The 22,007-nt window shown below is 47.8% G+C and overlaps 1 protein-coding gene across 1 annotated transcript in view; it reads right to left on the bottom strand.

Annotated features, from left to right (window-relative positions):
* LOC149349544 (uncharacterized) overlaps positions 1–22,007 on the bottom strand; it is a 43,183-nt gene that overhangs the window by 5,571 nt on the left and 15,605 nt on the right. Inside the window, exons 2-3 of the mRNA XM_089576789.1 lie at positions 3,258–3,525; positions 628–744 (exon numbers count right to left, since the gene is read on the bottom strand). Of these exons, the coding sequence (XP_089432915.1) occupies positions 628–744; positions 3,258–3,508 (368 nt within the window). The 5' untranslated portion in view covers positions 3,509–3,525. The remainder of the gene's footprint in view (positions 1–627; positions 745–3,257; positions 3,526–22,007) is intronic.

Raw genomic sequence — 22,007 nt, 5'->3', positions numbered from 1 at the left:
TGCGTACGGCGAGATGAGTTCAGAACTCGGCACAACGGTTTCCTTGAAATGTGCCGTTAAACTTTCCGTTTTCCAAGAACTACCCAAATTATATAAAGCCTAGCAAGCCCCGAATTCGTTTCTACTCCTTAACTTGTTGCCTCCAGGACATATTGCCAGAAAATCATTTAAGAGGTGGCGAGAATTTTCTCCCGCCTGTTGAATACGAAACCATACGCATATTAAAAGGCCGATAGTGATGTGCCTGCGGCACTGAGACCATGCTCTACACAGTAACATTGACTGGTTGGCACCACATGTGTCCTAGCAAAATTACAGAGGACATCCACCCTACTGAGCGCTGACACTCTCGAGAATCTAGATAAACGGCCTCTTACGTAGCACCACCAAATTCGGTACTGCTCGTGCTACCTTGAATAATCGCAGCTGCCTGTAAAGCGTGCACCTTTGCAGTAAACCTAGGCTTGTGGGTAAGCCACATATTAAGAAGGCCAAAATTTGTGAAAAACTGGTGCTCGTTCTGTTACCCGAATAGACGGTCAGGAAAGAACACCGGTTTATATTTCTTGTACATTCGAAGCTTTAAAGACCTCACAGTGCCACGCTGACCACATTAATCGTTCTTACTTGTAATCCATTGGATCGAAGTCGTCGTTGTCCAGAAAAAACGAAGTGTCGGGGTCAGCGCGCTTTCCGAATCCCCTGGCCGTCGAGATCTTCATGTTACGAAAGCCTTTCTTGATTCTGTGGGCAAGAAGATGTGGGTGAGCAGCAATATGGAGTCAGAAGTAGGTGAACTGAACTCAATGTTCATTCTATGTCTGCATGCGCCACTAACATTTTTCTTTAAGTGCATTCCGAATCCGGATGGCAAACTAAGGAAGTTGGTAATAGTTCGTGGTGAAGCAGCACCAAAAACCCGACGAAAATCAAAGGCAGCGTCACCTTTTATATGGTCAGAGAGCGACGTCCGGAAAGTGGCTTGATAGATTTTAGTTTTTGCGCCGAAAACTGGCAAGCCGCAAGTCTAATATAATTCTAAGAAGATTCTGGTGTGTTCTAGTTGGTTCATGCTTAATAAACAGATTCACACAGCGCTACGGAACGAGGACAAGAACGAACACGAAACACAGGACACAGCACCCGTCCTGTGTTCCGTGTTCGCTCGTTCCGTAGCGCTGTGCGAATCTGTCTAATATAATGTTGACACTTCGTCCGATTTTCATGTATGTACTTTTTGCACAAAACAGTTCGAAAAGTGTGCTGTGCCAACCGTCGTTGCCTAGTTCTTAAACTAGCGAAAAGGTGAGTTAATGTCAAAGAATGTCTGCATCTTACTGAAACTGATTGTTTATACAGTCGAACCCAGCTAAATCAACTCGTAGGGGATCGCAAAATAGTTGGCTGTATCCACACTTCGATATTAAAAAAAAATGGCAATAAATAAGCTTAACTGCAAACTAGAAGCAAAAATACATTGCACCAGCTAGTGACGAGCATCTAAGCCGCAGCGGACAGTTGTTTCGAACGGCGAATCAAAAGATGCCTAATCCTGTTACCAGTACACTATAGAATAATAGTTGGTTAAAGTTAAGGTGCAGTTCGATTCCGCAACGCCTTCGTCAGCGAAGACAGGGAAACACGCTACGCGATGGCCGCTGCTAGTCCTTAGTTGGGATGGCTTCACCGCATGGACGTGATGAGGCGTTGAAAAGGAGTGCAAGAGACAGAAAGCCTTCCTCAGCCCCCTCCCCCCACCTTCGTTTCACCGTGACACACGCACTTCCACAGCTGCCAGCACGTGCCCAAGAAGGCGCAGCCGACACGTGTCCGCGGCGAAAAATGATCGAAGTGTGTCTTTAGGAGAAGCGCCACTTGTAGGGGCGCGGTGCGCTGTTCGATATATCGAACGACCGGTGAAATTAGAGTTAGATATGCTGCGCGACTTTCCGATGCTTTTACACAGTACCTTCAAAGAAATAATCTGTGTTCGATATAGCCAATAATTCGAAATACCCGAGTTCGATATATCCGGGCTCGAGTTAACATTCTTTCCTGCATTCTGTTCTCTGAAAGAGTGCATTCGAACCGAACCAAATGCGGTGCGACGCGGCCAAAGAGAAATGCCGTTGAATTCATTGATTGACCTTGAAAGAAAGAAAGCTAGCTTAGAGTAAACGACTATTTTACCCTGCCTTTCAAGATTCAGTTTCTTATACCTTAGAATGATTTCCCCTCGCTAACCGATGTGTCCATCGGTCTATTCGAACTGCAATTGAGCTATGTCCTCTGTTTATGTCAGTGATCGGGGTCTGTAAGATGCACGACAGGGGCCTCCTTTTTTCCTGTTATCATCTTTATGATATTCACTAAATCAAACCCCCGTTCACTGCTACGCGCTTTACAGGAAAATGACAGAGAAGCATTCTGCATGACATGTCTTCTCTCTTTTTTTTTTATTTGTATTAAGGAATTCGCGTTACTTATGCGAGTTTCACATGTTAAATTTTTGCGGATATTGAATCAGTCGTTTGCCGCGTACTCCTAGCATTTTCTTCCTTCGCTTGCAATGTCTATGTGCTGCCGTCTTTGAACTCAGCAGAAAGTCCGTTCTTACTTCGCGACAAGGTGTTGTATCATTTTACAGTAATGCGTAGGTGTTCCTCAAATTCTTAAACGCGCATGTAAACACCGAGCAAACACAAGTAGAAGCACATGACAGTTTGATTTCTTGCGCATTCTCAGTTCCGCCTCAAGCATATGTCGCACGAACTCGAACTTGTTACACGTCCATCCTTGTTGTGGGCTTGGAGCAGAACTGGAATAACATGTCCGCTCCGAGGGCTAGCTGTATCGATCCTCATCGCTTTTCACAGCTCAGTGGTCGGCTGAGACATTTTGGCTCGCGTGCGCGCATCGAGAGTACAGCGCTAGGTTGCAGTCGGATGCCGCTGTGACCGATGCATGAGACTCCTGTGCCCCGAGTAGTTTCTTTCGCCACTTTTCCGCCGCCTTTACGCAACACGGAGTGGCAAGCTTCGGCAGGCACCGGAACAGCCGTGAACGGTTGTGGCTGCATAAATTCAATCCGTGTGAAAGAAGGCCTGACAAAAATGAGCGCTGTCGAAGGACAATGCCCGTCATCCTGCGCATGGTCGAGAGCTAAGAGCCGCGTAGCTTGGATGTCTGCAGGGCTTCCGCTCATTTCGTCCCACTGCACCTGAGACGACAGCGGCCAAGCTGAAGGTGGGTCTTACACGGGCTGCTGCGCAGCGGGCAGCCGGTGCAGGGCCACGTGGTGTCCGAGCAGTGCGGCGATGGCGGGCAGCGTGCCACGCTTGCCGAAGCCCCGCGCCGTCGAGAGGCGCAGCTGCTGGAATCCACGGTGCTGGCGCTCGGCCCCCGCTCCGATGGGCGCGGTGCCGTCGTCGGAGCCGCTGGCCTGACCGCAGCCCACCACCACCGCGCTGGCCAGCAGCAACAGGCCGGCTCGTCCCAGGGCCGCCATGGTCGCTCGTGTGCGCTCTGCGAGAAAGGAAGGAAGGAAGGTCTGTGAGGCCCCTGTTGGTGCCCTATGTGCGCGTGCGCTCGTTTGTACTTGTACAATTGATCACTCGTGCAAATTATGTAGTGTGTTCGCCGTGGCGGCGATAGCAGTAGCCGAACCGGCTACTGGCTACACGACGTACCTCGTTATTTTACAACAAACATTAGTTCCTCAGGCTTGCTATTTCTCTCGGACATAATATTTACCCCCAAAACCTGCGTGAGCGTATTATTTGGACATTACATTCGCTTACACGCGAAATGACCGTAAGTTAGTTTGGCCCCTCCTATCACTACAGGCAGCAATTCGTTTATGTTACACAGTAGATCTTCGTTACAAGGAAATTGATGCGACAGTAAAAATATTCTCTCATGTTTTGATACAAGTAGAAACTTTTCTGGAAGCGCTACAGATTCGAATAAAGCCACACGTAGCCTATGTCGGAGATGACGATTTTGTGATGAGGGAAGACAGCACTCCTCACACCGGTGTGATTATATCCTGCAACCACTTCGCAGGAGTGGTTCGCACGACTGTTTGACATCTCTTTTTTTTATTTCTTTTTGGGACGCTTACGGCTTATGGAGTTCTTTCTTTTCTTTTTCGAAACGCATTGCCTTTTATAACAAAGCCGGCGCATAACACTGCTCGATAGCTAGCAAGCGTGAGATCTCATATGGTAGCTACCGATGACAGAGGGGAAGAGAATGGACCAGTACAAAAGTGGAACTGGAAAATTTAAAAGTATACGGCCCCAGGTAGAGCATCGTATGCCTGCTCGTAGTGGGAAACAGGGAGCGGCTCGGCATACTGAAAACTAAACTTTAGCCAAGACAGAGGATAATCAAGGAGGAGGGAGCGCTGATGACTGGAATTCATATGTCGGTAGCCAGTCTGCCAATATGTCAGACTAAATTGCTGACATACGCATAACCTTTTTATGGTGCACAAAATGAAGTGCGAACTTCAGAAATGAAGCAATAGAAGAACTTGCATATTCAACCGATTTTAGGACCTTGCGAAATGCACGAAAGGTAAATAGAACTTCAAGTTCTCTGTATACAGGATTGCTGCGGTGAGATTTCTGCTGTAAGAAATACAGTTCCCGTTGCACGTGACGTAAATAACAACCTTTTTCTTTTCAAAATATGCAGGCCCACGAAATCACAAGTATTTCTTCAGCACCATCGGTGCTGCTTGCGTGGCTCAGTCCACATTACGATTACTCCGCTCATCTGCTCAGTAATTTCACAGCTGGCTGTCAGAGCCTTAGAATGCCCTTGCAGGCAAAAAGTTCCGGCAAAGAACAATAGCAGTAACTTCGCAAACGTTTACTATATCAGTAAGGAAAGGCGCAAAACGACACTTGTCTCTTTTGGAACCTCGTGGTCGCGCCGATGAAAAAAGAACGCGTACGCAGCCAGGTTAGTGCTATTTACGACCTCCTGACTTTTTCGCTTCACGTCCATGCGCCCAGCGAATTCGCTACGATCGTAATGGAGGCATAATCGCATTAGCCAGTGCCAGTCCCTTTGCCGGCGTCCCCTGCGAGAACGAGACATGCGGCGAGACTGCGCGCGGCGGCGCCTTTAATGGTGGCGTTTTCTGTGCATTATCCAGTGGAAGACGCGCAAAGAAACAAGCGGGGCTTTTACTCGACGTAGCTTTTAATTGGAGCCGCGCCTGGGGGCAGCAATTAGATTGGTTCGGCTTCCTCCTGCCATCGACATATTTCCCATTGAGGTGCTCGGGAAATCCCTCGAGCTATACCCGAGGCTGAGCGCTCTCCTTCGGTATGTGGGCAGCTCTTCTAGAAAATCCAACGCGTTCTTTTTCTACTTCGCAATACTATAGGTTTTTCGCCCGCAGCCACTATAGCCTTGTGGTTATCTTGACTGAACAAGAAAAAAAAAAGAAACTGTGCCGGGCACTCCATTATCGCTCCCTTCTACTTCGGCCAGTATATAAGTACGCTGAATGATGAGTATGCCCGGTATGCGCTTCGACAAAATGCCTAAATTTTGCACAGCGCTCTGCTGCTCAAGCGAGCTCTTCTTCTCGACCGTCGTTCCGGTGCACATTTACAGCATACGAGATACAGACCTACGCCAGTGGACGAATTACGAATGCGAAAATTCGGATCACGGTTTCGCCTTAGAGATCTTTTGAAGTAAACCAGTGAACCGCAGCCGCGTTCCATTAGTTTTTACGTCCTCGTGGAATGGCAGATAAAAACTCTTAGCCACAGTTTGCGTACGCGGTTCCGTGTGGAACCTCGTTCTTTTTCTTTTTAAACAAGACTGAAAATCTGGCTGTATGGCATGTAATGAACCAAAGTTCGTCGTATTTTTTAATCACAAGCAGCAACACCGCGCTTAAGGCTTTCGCCTCACCGCACTTTAGGTCAACAAAGTGCCCCCTGATTTTTTTATTTGAATCTCGGTTTCTAGAAAAATGGGTTTATTATTTTTAATTTACCTAGGCTTTCTAAACCTCGACCTCCACTCTCGCGTCTCAAGCGTTCTGATGTCAAATTCTTACCAAACGTAGATGGTATTTTGTCTGGAACTGCGTGGAATTCACCGAACAACTTGAAGTGACAAAAACAGCTGCCTTTAAAGCGTTTTCCTTTTGTACGCTCGGACTATCCTAGAGAATTTAGAGCTTTACAGCAAGCAATAAAGCCACTACATTTACTTTAGCTCCTCCAGAACATCACAACATCCCGCTTTGCCCGACATGTAGCCAGCTGCTGAAATAATTCTCTCGTAATTAACCGAGATCCAAGAATTCTTGAATTTTGCATAATATAAGACCAATAACCAATTCCAATAACTAAACTTTTGCGTTAGTCTAGGACGCCAGGTGTAATGAGCCGCAGAGTTCTGAAGAATATGGCCTGCAAATTTCTCACATTTTCAACCGCTTTCTAGTTCACCAAGGCTCACTCCGAAGTTTTTTTATACGCTTAATAACCATCTGGTAAACCAGTGGACATGTGGCGAGTCTTTCCAGATAAATTTAAAGTTAATATGAATTCTCATCTAAAAGTTAGGCGGCGCTAAGTAGCAAAATGTCGTATTTTGCCCCACTCTCCCCTAGTGTTTACTAAGTGCATAGCTCTACTCTGCGCTTCTGTATTCAGATTGTTATGAGCTAATGCCACAGGCTATCGACTATGTCAAAACAAATTTGTGTGTGTTTATGTCCGGACTCCTGCCGCTTGCGCGGGCTATAAGATGCGAAATAATTGAAATTAAAACTGAAGTAGCTGTACAGCACTAGGCGAATATCGTATGTCCCATTTTTTTTCCTCGGGTAGCAGCCCCCCCCCCTCCTTCTAGAAAACAAGAACACTTGGCATGACCTTGTGGCTATGCTTCAGCGCAGAGCGTGACACGTGCCAATAAAACGAGCGCCAGGTGGCGTGGCCGTGAGTGCCTCGAGGCTGGCACACATTTTGCCTCCCACAAATGACAGAGCTCTGCGCGCGAAGATATGCAGTGGCCGTGCGAAATCGACGTTTCGGCAAGCGCTCAAATCACGGAGCCGTGCGGATGCTTTCCCTCGTCGTGCGGTCCTCGTCTTCCGCTTTCGAAGCGAGCACACGGAAGCCTGGCGACAAACCCCGCCCCAGCATGGCACACTGCGACGTAGCCACACGTTCGATGACATTCCCGCCGACAACATTCGGGCCTACCAGGTGGCTGCTCATCGTCGCTGTCCTGGTGGTTATCTCGAACAGGATGGCCACTTCTCCGCATTTCCTTCCGCGTCAACCCTGTTGTTTCGACTGATGCATACGTGCGGCGCTTTTGCGCTCGTTAACGAATGCCCCGCGCCACAAATGTCTGGAGAAGCGCACGTGCGTGTCAAAACAAAAGCTGTGCTCGTTCGAGTCGTTCCTGGCCCCGACTGCCGTGACTTAACTCGTTCGGCATTGCCGTGTAGTCATTTTTCACAGCTGAGCAGAGAAGTACTTGCAATCCTCTGCTGCGTTGCCGATTTATTTTATGTGAGGCGTATTACACCACAGGACGCGTAATCAAATAAGCGAATTAACTACAGAAATTAAAGGGACCATGAGATGATATTTACTGAATTAAGAAAAGAACTCGAGTAATCGCTATTCCTTCACTAGTCACCGCACCGAAATTTTTTTTTAAATCTAGCTTCATTAGCACCGAGAATACCGGCGATTAAAACTGACGCTCCTCCTCTCCTCCCTAAAGTCATACACGCCGACGTGCCAGAAAAATAAATAAAGTAAACGGCTTGGCACAGCACCCCACCGCGCCCGATACCGCCCACGTCAACTGGGCACTCCCTTTGAGTAGCCTCGCTACTCTACGTCATCGGGGTGGGGGCAGCTAAGAACGCGCGGTGAGGTGTCGCCCTAATCGTCCGCACGCAGCAATTTTTAAAATTTATTCGTAAATTATAGGGTCCGCGGAGAGCTTTAAATTTGGCTCTAATTCTGACTAAGACCACCTCTGCAGATCTGTCGCTTTAGAATATGGCGATCAAAATCATTTCAGGGTCCCTTTAAGGAGCTTTGAAAACAAATCAGCGGAGATAGCCGAAAAAAAAGCAACGCTAGCGCTTCAGGCACTAACCAGCATTATTTCTGCATTCCCTACACTAACAGAGCGTCGTAGAGCTCTTTCTTTCTTACGTTCTTTCTTGCTTTTATTTATTTATTTATTTATTTATTTATTTATTTATTTATTTAGGTCTATGGGGTTTAACGTCCCAAAGCAACTGAGGCTATGAGAGACGCCGTAGTGGAGGGCTCCGAAAATTTCGACCACCTGGGGTTCTTTAACGTGCACTGACATCGCACAGTACACGGGCCTCGAATTTCTCCTCCAAAGAAATTCAACTGCCGCAGCCGGGATCGAACCCGCGTCTTTCGGGCCAGCAGCCGAGCACCATAGCCACTGAGCCACCGCGGCGGCTTATTTATTTATTTATTTATTTATTTATTTATTTATTTATTTTTTTTATTTATTTATTTATTTATCCTTCGATACTGCAACTGCATCAGGTGCTGCAGCAGAATGCGGTAAGTTTGCCTGACACAGGCCGCAGCACCCAAAGCATGTTTGCACTCTGCGGCGAACCACAATGCAGCAAGTAAGGCATTCTTTCAGAATATAACAACATATAATAAATAAAACACCAGAACAACAAAACATTCCAAAGCGTCAGCACAACATTTTTAAATAAAAAAAGAGATTGAGGTACATATTGAACTTATTCATTAAAACAGCAAAGAAATTGTGTTTCAACAAATTTCTTAAACCTCACGGAAAATCTAGAGGTCTGCAATTTTTCCACGATACTGGGATTATTGTTCAGTAACGTCGATATTTGGGAGTGGAAGGTCTGTTTTCTGTAGTTTGTGCGAATCAGTGGCATTGTAACTGTGCGATGCCTAAGGTTGTATGGAGTTTCTTTTGAGGCAAAGGTCTGATTAAACTGTACGTGATCAGTCTGTCCGAGACGAAATGCCTCGAGTAGCAGTCTATGCAAGAACAGGCGTTCTATAGGGCGTATGCCAAGCTAGTCAAAGTACGGCCTAGTGTGTGCAAAGAAATCAAGGTTACAAACTGACTTCCTGCTCTTTTCTGCAGTCTGAAAAGTGACATCAGGTTAGTTTTCGTGGTTGTCCCTCAAACTAAAAGAGAACTGTATAGATGAGAGTATTTAATGAGTAATACAGCTATTTTTATAGATTAACCATTCCCGTCACTGTACGAATATCAGCTCGGAGGGACTTAATGTCGTCTGTACTGTTTTATTTCGCCATCGTTTTTGATGCTTTCCACTGCGTGCGCACATTTTTAGCGTTTCCTGAGTGAAATGCATCGCCGACGTTATGATAAGTGTCGGGTGTGTTCGGATGTTTTTGATTATTCTAGTTTCGTGCTGCGAAATCTGTCAAAGCCTGTAGTTGGCACTACAGGTGCGAAAGGAAGCAGAGACAGTAAATGTGATGGTGTGTCCTTTTCTGATAGCACTGCCCGATGCTGAGGAGCGGCTCCTTCTGGGGATCACGTATTCGACACCCCGGTCGTCTCAATATATCGTCCGGCCGGAGAACTCGGGAAATCTTGCTGATTTCTTTCTTTCGCATCCCCCACCTTTCCCCCATGCCTTTTCCGCGCTGTCACCCATTTATTTATTTTTATTCGTGACACATTCTACGGGCCTTTCTTGGACCCAAGGAGCAGTGGTTACTTTACTTTGAATGTGTGCCTCTTTCAAAGCTCCTTCGAAAAAGGAAAGACGAGAAAGAAGGAAGTGCCTCGCGGAAGAACGCAGCAGGGCGAACAATAAGACTGGCCCTGACCTTGCGTCCGGAGAGTTTTCAATTTTGGCCCAAAAAGGGGGGGGGGGGGGGGGGGGGGGGGGGGGGGGGGGGGGGGGGGGGGGGGGACGAGGAAGATCTGGGCAGGCTTCCAGCACAATGGAAGAGGCTCTCCCACTACGATTCACATTGAAGCCCAGATGCCAAATGCTTCTATTCATCGTCTGGGCTGACGAATCAACTCCAAGGAAGATAAAGCAAAATAAAAAAGTTTGCCAGTCATGACATCATGAATATATATGTAATGCTAGAATTCAGTAAACTCCTACGTAGCGTTCAATTCTAACAGCACTAAATGCAGCGCTTCGTGCAGGATGACTTGCAGAAATACCCAGCGCTTGCGGCATTTGAGAAAACTATCCGAGAGTTGCGACATTTGACAAATCGCAAAGTATATAGAATCACGTCGCTCGCTTAAAACAGTCGACGGCGCGCTAAAGGCGTCTGCTAAGGGAGCACCATAGCTTCGATTGTGCCTGGAACCACAACGCGGGATGAGGGCGGACATCGACAACAGACCCGTGATGAACGCGTTGAACACTTAATTCACGAAATCGAGAAAACAGACGACGCATCTGTAGGCCCAAGTGTTCGAAGGGGCGACCCAGTCTTCCTTTGCGCGGGCACCGTGTATCGAATGTCGTCCCTTTCTTGCGGAGGTAAAAAGCACCAGTGGTTTCGTTACGTCCTTATCGCTGCTGCCCCGTCATTGCGTACCCATAGAGCATAGCTATCTTCGACGGCGGGCAGCAAGAAAGCAAGCAGAAAAAAGCTTTTCACCGACGCCCCAAGCAGTCTTCAGGGATGCTTTGCGTTTTATTCGGGTGCGCCGGGCCGCGATGACTTTATCGAACGAAAGCTGAGCGGAGAAAGAAAGAGAAAGGCTTTCCGCGAGCTGGGGAGAAGATATCTCGCACCTTAGCACTCTCTCCGGCGCACAGGAGGGGCGCGCTCTAAGGGCAGCTCGGCACGAGCGGCCTCTGGGGCCACCGATGATGCAAAGCTGCGCGCGCCCGTTTGGGAATAGAAACTGGACCTCTAAACTGGCACTGTTCTCGCAGCAGCGCAGGAGCAGGCTGTAACTACGGCGGCGGCTGGCCGAGTTTTTCTCCTGAACAGAGGCCCTTCCAACCCTTAATGCCTTTTCCGTGTTTCGCGACGCGGCCGCCTCCTCCGCGAGGCGCGGCGAATGCGTCGTCGTTGGACGCCAACCCGGCCCTAAAGTGTACCCTGCGCCGGCAGTGACGAGCAGCCCTCGCGTAGCGTCGTCGTGACGGCCAGTGGCGCGCATCAGTTCAAGGCCTGCTCTTTTTAAGCCAAGCGAAAAAAAGCGAATGATGTTAAGTTTGCGAAAGGGGCCGCGAAACCCGCGCGCGCAGAGGACTGGAATACTATTATTGTAGCTCACTGTGGCCACTCATCACTGTGTGTTCCGCCCGCGTGGGCACGCGTTGGCTCTTTGAGTCTGAGTGGAGCACGTAGTCATTTTAACGAGGCGCGCGAGTACTGTTCGCCCTGATCCCGCGTTTCCCAACGCGACAGAAACTTTTGTTTGGACTTGAACTCATGAACTCAAAATTGTTTACTTTTTCCCCTTGTCTTGGCTGTTTTTTGTTACTCTTTCAGGGTGTGCAGGATGAGCTCATAGAACGTTGTTAGCAGCGGAAGCCTTTGTAGAAATGCAAAATTGAGTTTCTAGTTGCCTTTTTACTAGTTTAGCTAGAGGTGGACGTCTAGACGCTGGCAGTTATCGGGTCCGGCTTACTGAAGCAACGGAAGACGCTACAGGGTTTGACTGTCAGACGCGGAGTGGAGCAAATGGTCTCAATTTAAAGCCTCAGCATGCACCTGTTTCACCAGTTTCAGCAGTGCCCTTACCCCGCGGAGCTCCTGCCTGTAAATCACACTTACACTGATTTGATGTCTGCAAACCTGCAGCATTCCTATTTTAGAGCGAAAAGTTCTACTCCTCCCATGCTGAGCCTGAAGGTCAGCTGGCTCTTCGATTTGACCTCTGACGGGAGGCGCGCCGAATGGGCAAAATCGGGCGTGGCAGGTGCCTCGATCTTCTTCCTCGACGCCGCAGCTGTGCGCTTGGCAGTCACGTCTGCCGCTGCGCCGACCGCCAGCTCTGGACGCTCGCTCTCGCAATTGTGGCACGGGATGCATCACGTGATTTGCTCTCACTGAAGTCTTGAAAAAATAAAGATGAACCAAAGCTAAACGGTGTTTAACCATGCTTAACCCAGCTTTCGCTCTGTATATCCAGCTGGCTCAGCTGAGTTGAGCCACAGCATTCTTTAGGTTAGTTTTTTATGGTTTTTATTCCTTTGTCATCTTGTGTGGAGAGTAGTTCGACTGGACCTGTCCAATTGTAGCACAAGCTGCGACATGAAAAACTTGCCGCAGGAGACAAAACCTACTATTGCGACCACACGTATAACGAGGGACGTTGAGGAATGCCCATAGCGATCACTAAGACCAAATTATAAACCGCGTTCGCATAATCACCACCCTTTATCGTTTCTGCTCGCTAACATTCGAAATGTTGTTCCAAAGCATGATCTGTTATGCAACCTAGTAGCTTCATCTTCATGCAATGGCTTACTACTAACTGAACCGTAGCTTAGCACATCAGTTGACAATACCCAGATTCTCCTTTTACTCTCAGATTTCCACATTTGCCGCAAAGATAATATACCTGACAATTCGCGCGGTGGGGTGTGTGCTAATCGCCAGTAACCGGGATTTGAATTGTTCACGTGTCAGCATTTAGTCGCAACTGAAAAACGATTTGGCCTCGCTGCATCGCTATTTACCCGCACATCCTCACTGGTATTTGCTGTCGGGGCTCCATAATGCTGAGAGTTCTTTCACACCTTTACTTTATGATGCCTTAAACACGTTAACACAAACGTATCCAAACAGTTCCGCGCTTCTCTTTGGTGATATTAATTTTCCCACCATAGATTGGTCTAATCCTGCCTCTTAGCTATCTGAAAGCACCCAAGCCAGCGATTTAATGAACACGTGCATAACATTTGGCTTAACGCAGTTTGTCACTGATCCCACACGAGTTATACTGATCACTCGTACAACATTTTAGATCTCGTATTAACAAGTCATCCCAATAAGTTTACTCCTATCACCCTTTTCCGCGGTTTGAGCGATCATTTAGCAGCACACGCTTCATCCTATTGCAAAGTATTAAAGCAAAAAAAAATAATAAAACACTTACGCAATATGATAAAGGCGACTATGTCAGCATGAACCGAGAATTATCAGACTACTTCGTTACCTTCAACACTAACATTCTACTAAAATCTGTCGAGTCGAATTGGTTGCTTTTCAAAGCAGGATGCATCGGTTTATACGTCTTTACACTCCCAACATTACAATACCAGAAATAGAAACATCTTTATGGTTTAACGTATCCCTCGAACGACTAAGTGTTAGCAAACACCTTTTTCGATCAGTCAAACAATCCAGCTCTTCTTTCACATGATACGAGTATACCCTGTCGCGAAAACATACGACAGGTCATTGTGCTCAAACTAAACGTCAGTTTTTTTCTACCACTTTACCATCTATGCTACAAACTAACCCAAAGTGTTTCTGAAAAACCATTACTTCTAATCAACTGAATGAGACTTCCCTTTGCAAGAGCTCTGAACTTCCGGTTCCTGAAACAGATTGCCAATTCTCTAAACACAGCATTTAGTTCAGTTTTTACGAATGAACCGCTTGACAGTTTTCCTAGTCCACCATACCTTGCGCATCCACTCATGCAAAATATAAGATTTGATCACATCGGCATTGTCTCGTCATCCACCTGTGTGGACGGTATCAACGCCAAAGTTCTTACAAATACTAAACACGTTTGCAGGCTGTTTTCATCACTCATTTTCCAGTAGTCGCTCAACACCGGTTCGATTCCACATGAGTGGCATGTGGGCAAGGCCATCCCAGTCTTCAAGAAAGGAAGCCGTTCGTCACCGAGTAACTATTGCCCGATTTCGATAATAAGCGTGCCTTGTAAAATGATGGAATATATCCTATACGTTCATACTGCTGGCTTCCTAACATCCGTGAATTTCTTTCATCGTAGTCAGCACGGTTTTTCCAAAAATCATTCTTGTGACACTCGCGCTTTTTCTGCATGTCTTACATTTAAAACTAGATAGCAACAATCCGACTGACGCAATATATTTAAATTTCAAAAAAGCACTTAATAAGGTTCCCCGTGGTCGTCTATTACTAAAGTTATCCCGCCTTAACATGCATCCCTGTGTTCTAAGCTGGATTCGAGGATTTTTAACTAACCGTCCGCAGTTCGTATATGCCAACTCACATTCTTCGTCCTTAACACTCGTGTACCGTGTTTGAGCCCCCCTTTTCTTGATATACATTAATTACCTGCCTTATAACATTTCTTCACGTATTCACCTCTTCGCCGATGACTGTGCGGTGTACCGAGCAATAAAGCACCCCACCGACCATTTCGCATTATAAAATGGCCTACTCGCATACAGGACTGGTGTAGCACTTGGCTCATGTCACTGAATGTCTTTAAAACTGTCTTTAGGCCCATCCACCGTCGTCGTAATTACGTTGTGCCTGAATATAGCATCAATGACATCCAGATTGCAACAACTGAATCATTTGAATATCTTGGTGTACATATTTTGCGTGATCTACCTTGGACGTGTCATATGAACCACATAATAAATTCTGCTAATCGTGCTCTACGTTATACTATACGCCGAAACCTTTAACTCGCGTCTCCCCCTATTAAACAACTTGCTTTCCAAACGTTTGTGCGAGCCAAGCTAGAGTATGCTAATGATATTTTTGGTATTTTTAAGTCGGTTCAGAACAGAGCAACACGATTCATTTTGTCGAAATATTCCTACGACTGAGGCATCTCGGCGCAAAAAGCTTAAATCAACTTACTCTCTCTAGACTCACGCCGCAAGGTAGCGTGACTTAGCCTTTTTCATAAATTTTTCCATTTTTTGCATTCTGATAACCAGTGCATAAAAAAAAAAATCCCACCGCATCGCCCGCTCCTGCCCCCGCAATGCAGTGCATCCCCCACAAGCCTATACTACGACTTTTCAGGGGTCATTTTTCCTGTGGACAGCACGGGAATGATGGGGCCTGCCCACCGAAGTTGCCACCGCCGTCGACCCACTAGCATTCGAGCGGCTCATCGATAACAGTTCGTCATGATTTGTATTAGATTTGTTTGTCATGTAATGCCCACTCCCTCATGTAATGTCTGAACACGAGGTCCTTGAAGAATCAAATGAACAATATATATAAAAGGGCTTCTACTGTGCTTATTTTGTGAGTTTTCTGCAAAGTACCCCAAAAATATGAGAAACGAAATAAAACGCCCTAGGTGGCGTGCAAAGAAGCAGATTAAATATTCTACACATACCCCGCCTTTTCCTTTATTTAGAACATTATGAGCCCTCGCAATTGCTTTCACACTTGTAATTCTTATGCACTTTGAAGCAATGTGCATACTTTGAAAAAGCGATAGTTTCTACTTTCTACCGGGTTGCCCCTTTCTCATCCCAGTTCTTTTCCGTTTTCTTTTTTGCCATTTTTACGCTCGTACATTACTGTGACGTGCGCTTTCAACAATTTCTAGAATCAGTTTCCTTTTTATTTGGCGTTCTCCGGAAATCGTGAAGAGGCCATTGTCAAGCCGGACAGGGTGGGCGTGTGTGTCTTGAATGAGAAGGCGCCGTCTGCCCAGGCGGCATAATACTTCCTGGAGCCAAATTTACGAGCGCCCCCTTTGACGCGCACGCGGCCAACGCAGCGCATCGAGCGAAGAAAAGAGGCAAAGGCGCGCACAGCGCGTCCATCCGCTCGCGAGGACAGCGCGCCGGCTCTTCTCCATCAGAGGCAGCGTAACGTGAAATGGCAGCGGTTTCGTGAATTTACTGTGACACTGCGTGAAACGCTTGCCGGAAGCAGTGCCAACAGTAGCCTCATTAGCTGTGGACATATTCGCCACAACGTCGTATCACTTTCGCGTCTGTGCTGAACTCTACTAAACAGTCCTCCTGCCTGGCCTATACAGTATATGACAAGTCATGTTTAGCAGTCCGTTGCCACTTGTGTTCGGTATACGAGCAGTACAAATTAGAGTTATAAAAAGCGCGAACGTTCTTGACATTGCCTGTGTGTGCTTTTGAACTGGCCGTCCAGAAAGATAGCAATAAACTGACAGAGCTTAAAAAAAAGCAAAATAAGCAACATCTTGACGCTTCTTGCAATGAGCGCAGGTAAAGTGGGCACTTTTTTTTCTAGTTCTGTTGATTGCTGCTACGTGGCCAATAATTATGCACATAATTCGTAGACCTCAGTAAAACATTTCAAAAATTGTCTTAAGATACGTCGGCATCATATTTTAGGCAGGTGCCTAGACCTATATCGTTCCTTTGACGTTTGTGTTATACCACGGCTAAACACCAATAGTTAAATAAATAGGAACTTCGTATGAATAAGCCTAGATTTCCGCGCATCTTTTAAGGCGCATGGAACAGTTCAACTTAATACTGCGAGAAGGAGCTTATCGCCTGGTTCCTCTTGCCCGTTCCCATGGGCGTGTCCGGGGTATATTCGGGCTTATACTCAGCGCCATGGACGTGAGCGGCCCCATACAAAACAAGCAGCTTCCTACTCGCCCCACTCCTTACGAGACAAACAACTGCCAGTTCTACCTAGAGCGGCGCCCACGTTCATCGGGAGCTCTTCCGATCGTCGACAAAGCCCGGACACGGGCCTCCGATCGTGAGCATCGCGCGACATTAGCCGTTCACGAGGTGCGCCGTTGGTCACCGGCTCGGCAACCACCGGTTCGTTCATCGGTCCAGCGGTTCGCGGCTGGGCGCGTTCCGATGCACTCGGCACGGAAAGGTGCCGCAGCGACCGCAGGCCGCACGCGCCTCAGCCCTCGCGATGCATGGCGTGGGGGACGCACCTCGGGTGCATGAAGGTGACGCAGCGCGGAGCTAGCGGCGAAGGCGGCTGCTGCGTGAAATGTGGCCCCGAGCGAGATTTATGAAGTCGCGCAGGCCAGGACCTGGGCAGTGGGCGGCGAGCTTGGAAGACGTGTCGTCGCGGCGCCATCCATTTCACTCTGGGCTCCGCGTGCTTCGTCTTGGCGCATCGGGAGGCCCATTAGGCAGAGTAGGTCCCCGCGCAGAACACGATGCCGTGCGAAAGCACTGCTCTTCTGCGCTTACCGCTTGGGTCTCTCTCAACCCTTTGTCGGAGCACCCGCTGCCTTGCCTCTGTTTTCTTCGCAGCCGCCCCCTCCTTGGCACATCTCTTCTTTAGTTCCCTGTCTTCGGCAGCGTAGACAAACACGATCCCGCCTGTTTGCGCCCCGCCTGGCCGAGCGGGGTTGGATCCCTGTCGAATGCGCCGGGAACGGACCCTCTTTCCCGGTGCATAGTTGATAGCTGCGACGACATCAATTCCCTCCCATCTCTTGCATTATTTCGTTGTCCCGCCCGACTGTGACTCGCTGTTTGCGAGACGCGCCTTTCTCGCTCCCTTCCCCTCCTTGGCAAGGAGACGTTCCCGCGATGGCAACATCTCACTTGCGGCGCAGATCGCACGAGGACTTCCTTCATGCGCCGCTCGTAAGAAAACGTCCGCACAACAGGGCTGCCGGAAGATGAGGCAACTTCTAAAAAGCGACGCACAGGTTTATTTGCATGTATTGTTTTACACCCTGCCTTTCGCATCAACTTAATAGTCATATTAACAACTGTGTTTCTTCTTGCGGAAACACCTGCAGAACACACATATCACCGCTACAACACATACAGAATCAAGCCATACGCATTATTACGTTCAGTAACTATTTATGCAGTGCTCAACCCTTATTGCCGGCACATAACATCCTAGGAGTCACATCCATGGTTCATTATTTCCTTGGCATTCATACCCCCCCCCCCCCCCCCCCCCCCAATTTACCGGGCTTTTTTTTTATACCTTAATTGGCATTTTCCTTTCTCAAACCTTTCCTGCAGGTTGTCGTAAGTGAGCAGCTCTATAAGAAAACAAAAACATACTGTTTTGCTTCAAGCCCTAGTTTCTGGCATGCTGTTCCGAGTTCCGATATGGCATATGCCTCGGCAAACTTTTTTGGCAGGCATGGCCAGATGAGATGTATGGTCCCATGTCACGCCCCTGCTATCTACTCTTGGAAATCCCACCACGTATTTTGCTTTTAAGTGACAATTGTCTGTGACGACGCCTCACTGTCAGCAAGGAAACCGTAAATGGACTACGTCAGCGACTGCGAACTTCAACCCTCTTACCTGGTTCTTCATCAGCACCGTTAGTTAATTCTAAGCGTACATGCTAGCGCTGATGGGTTCACCACTGAACCGATAGAGCACTTGCCTACGAGTCGAAAAGTCGAAGGCTTAATTACCAACTCTATCATCGGTGAATGGATTTTTGTTTTTTACCTGGATACAGGTAGCAGTCAATTTTGGCATGAAAATCCATCTCAGATTGCTTGCATTGTGCTTGACTCCGGATATAAGAGTTTCACGTTTGAAGCCAAGACGGCTGCGGGACACCAATGGATGGCAGGGTCACTTCACTGGACGTCAAGGAACAGAGACGAGTTTAAATGTTCAGACATGCAAAGGGACCGTGATGAAAAATTGAAGCTTTTTTTTTATATATAGATAACCGCATTTTAACGACAAATACGATACTTTCAGCTAAAACGAAGCTTTCAAAGCTAAAAGGCCAAAAAATAAAATACAGGTGCCGCCACCACAGGCCGATTTCGCAAGTTAACTGTAGTGCATTGGCACAGCTTCTATCGCGAATCCCAGAGGCTAGGATAGATTGCTGTCCACTTCTAAACGGCGATCACGGAGTCCTTTTCGATGTAGACGTCGCGAGTTTGAATAGAGTCGCGGGAGAAGCTTTGAATACAATTTTCTTAGCAATAAATATGTCTTTTCATGCCGGACAAACGTGAAGATATCTAGAAAGAGCCATGAAATCAATATTTACCAAGACCAAACATTGTGTACAGAGTTGTCTTCAGTGTGCCTTTAAACATAGTGATTTGATAAGTGTGCCAAGTTGTCCACACGTTGTGTGACCTGGCGGCGGCTGAACCAATAAAACTCCCTTCTTTCACGGCCCCGCCACTTTAGTGATAAAGCACATCGCGAGTCTTGCTGAACGCCGCCGTAGCCGGCTCAATGTACCTCATCCTGCACCATCGAAACTCCGTGACGCCTTTCGGGAGTCGCGAACAGACCTTTTCTCATGCATGCAAAAACTGAATACTCCAACAACACGATCTAAGCTGCACTCAAGGGCAGCGGACGAGGCGAAGAAAGCCCTGCTGCTTACTAGTGTTCTTTTGTCTCGTCGCTCAAAGCACAACAGCGCATGCTGACAATGAACACGACAACGAGGACGATGAAGCGGGCCTGGCATTGGACAATGCTTTGATATAATAAACAGCAACGAAAATAATAATAATAAACGCCGGCGCCGTGGACTTCGTCAATGCGTTTGAAGCTGTTCGCATAAATGGATAAAATAGCCGGGATTGCGTGCTAGCAAACAACACCTATTCACGTCTTGAGCGCGTATCAAAATATGCCTGTAATTTTTCCAGTAGCCGTAGTGCCATCGTTGTAAAATGACGTGGATGTTCTTCGTCTTCAGTGTGTTTCTCGAGCACTGGCATTACACCGCCTAAGGTCATCAGCCAGGTACTCCGCCATTCCGATAACGACCGACTGCTCGGCGCCCCTCCATTGAGGTCTGGGAATGTCGGCCCCTGCTTCGTGCCTCTGCATAAGCTGCACTGCGCCGAGTGCGTCGAGTCCCCTCACGGTTGCATTGGCTGCCAAGGTTCTCGTGGCTCGTGCGTGGACTGTGTTCGGCGCCACGACGGCGTTCAAGCTGGCGGTGCAGCGCACACTGGTGAGCGAGAGCGCCTCGGGAGACCCTTCGTACCAGCCACTGCAGACGCCTCCGGCGGCTACCTGGTCAGCGACGCGAGAGCTGCCCATCCAGACAGCGCAGGAGATGCACTCGTACGCCCAAGAGCCGACTGCTAACACCGCGCTGGTCAACGGCGGTGCGTCGGTGGAGCTACAACCAGCGCTGTTCCACCGAGGAGTTCAAATTCAAATTCAAATTCTTTATTTACATTTAAAAGTACACAAAGATGTGTCCAACACTGTCTGGACCCGTAGCCGTAGGCTAGTCATGGGTCCAAAAAATGAAATACAATCATACAGACACTCCAGTACAAAGCAATTAGAACTTGTAACAGCGGGGTAGATACACTGGGGGGCTGGATCATGGACTTGGTCGAAAGCGGACAGGTTCCCACCTAGAAGTTGCGCTCCTTGGGTGCTGATGGGAGCTTGTCGAATGCTCGACATGGCCTCTGGAGCAGACGCGCGGCGCTATTCTGCATGGTGACGTGAGGCGGCCAGCTTATGCTGATATTATTGATTAATGAGAAGTGATTCAAGTGTTGGCGCACAAGTTCCCGCGTACGCCGGTGACGCTTTAGCTACGCATCTTGCGCGGAGGACGTACGTCTGTGCAGTACCCGGTGTTGCAAGCGACACAGTTTCAGAAGTGCCGCTGACTGCAGGTTGTTGTGGCGCTTCTAAAATTTGTTAAGCCATGTATATATGAGTCTGTTGTGCGCCAGTAAAACTCGATTTTATATGTCAGTGTTTTGTGTATGCGTCTTCGTTCGATTAGTCTTCGACTTTTTTGTAAGTTTGCAATTGTCGTGCAATGCTAACTACTTTAAAACATAAAATTTACTTAGCTGCTACGACTTGGATGACAACCATGTACTGTATACGCTTCTGAAAGATCTCGCCGTCCCAGAGTCAGAAGGAGGCTAGATGAGAAAGGACCACGCTGACAAAAGTTCGTAATCCATGCACCCCAAACAAAGCAAATGACGCACGGTACCAACTCACTCATCTTATTTTTGTTATTTTTACTTGTACAGTACAACTGTACAGTACTTGTACAGTTGGGCTGTGAACGCCCAAGCAGGAGGGTTGTTAGACTGTTTCCAATATTGAGCAATAGTCAGCAGGAGCATATTGTCCAAGGGACTATTATGCCTACACCTCACACTGAGCCGAAAGTTATCCTCACCCCCAAACCATATGGCTAATAAACATGTGTCGCACTCTTAAGGAGCGGGAGAATGCCAGCCGCAGCAATACCTCTTAGCATGTCAACTCCATAGCTGAAGAAAAATTCGAACTGATCTGGTGACTGAAGCCGAGAGCACAACCTTATGCTTGTACAGTTTCCGCACTAGAGCAACTAACCAGATATCGAGTAGTTGTCAGCATGGGGCATGCTACAATAATCGATTTTGTTGGTGGTCACAAAGAATATGACAGTCTAAAATAAACTGTCAATCACGCTACTGACTGCTGACCTTCCAGCTAGTTTATTTGAAGCAGCGACTAAACTATGGTCAGGCGGTGGTGCCTTGTTCTAACGACAGACAATTTCAATTGTGGAGTCATTTTTCTTTTTGTAAACACAGCCGTAGACGTTTCGTTGCGGCGGAAGCTATTGCCAAATAAAATATTCCTGCAATAAAGCAGTCTGTACAGTCCAAAAATTAGTCGATAAGCACCGCGCAGAATTCTGTCCGCGACGACTGCACAGCTGCCATTAGGCGCTTTGTGCTGATGCTGTCCCAACGACGCACCGACTGCACGCGTGGCGGCATCGTTCGCCACGTGTTCCGTCCGCCCACAATGCCCTTTATCACCGCAGCCTCAGCCTAATTTTGTTTCACATGGGCCGATGTCCACACAACTATGCGCAATCCCTGCCGTTGAGGGTCTTCAAACTGGCAAAGTTGCGCCGCCTCCGGGTCGAGGTGCCATGTTGTTTTCAGCATTTCGCCAGACAAGTCGAGGCAACCACTTTTCCGGCGGACGGGAAGCAAGCAACCATTGCTGCTGAAAGGGTAAGGACTGATCCATCAATTTGACATTGCTAGAAGAGCGCTTGGGG

This window comes from Amblyomma mixtum, chromosome 3, assembly GCF_055824585.1.
Source record: "Amblyomma mixtum isolate Tamu chromosome 3, ASM5582458v1, whole genome shotgun sequence".
Classification (NCBI taxonomy): Eukaryota; Metazoa; Arthropoda; class Arachnida; order Ixodida; family Ixodidae; genus Amblyomma; species Amblyomma mixtum.
The sequence above is the reverse complement of the archived record's forward strand: the minus strand, read 5'-3'. Positions and strand labels throughout refer to the sequence as shown.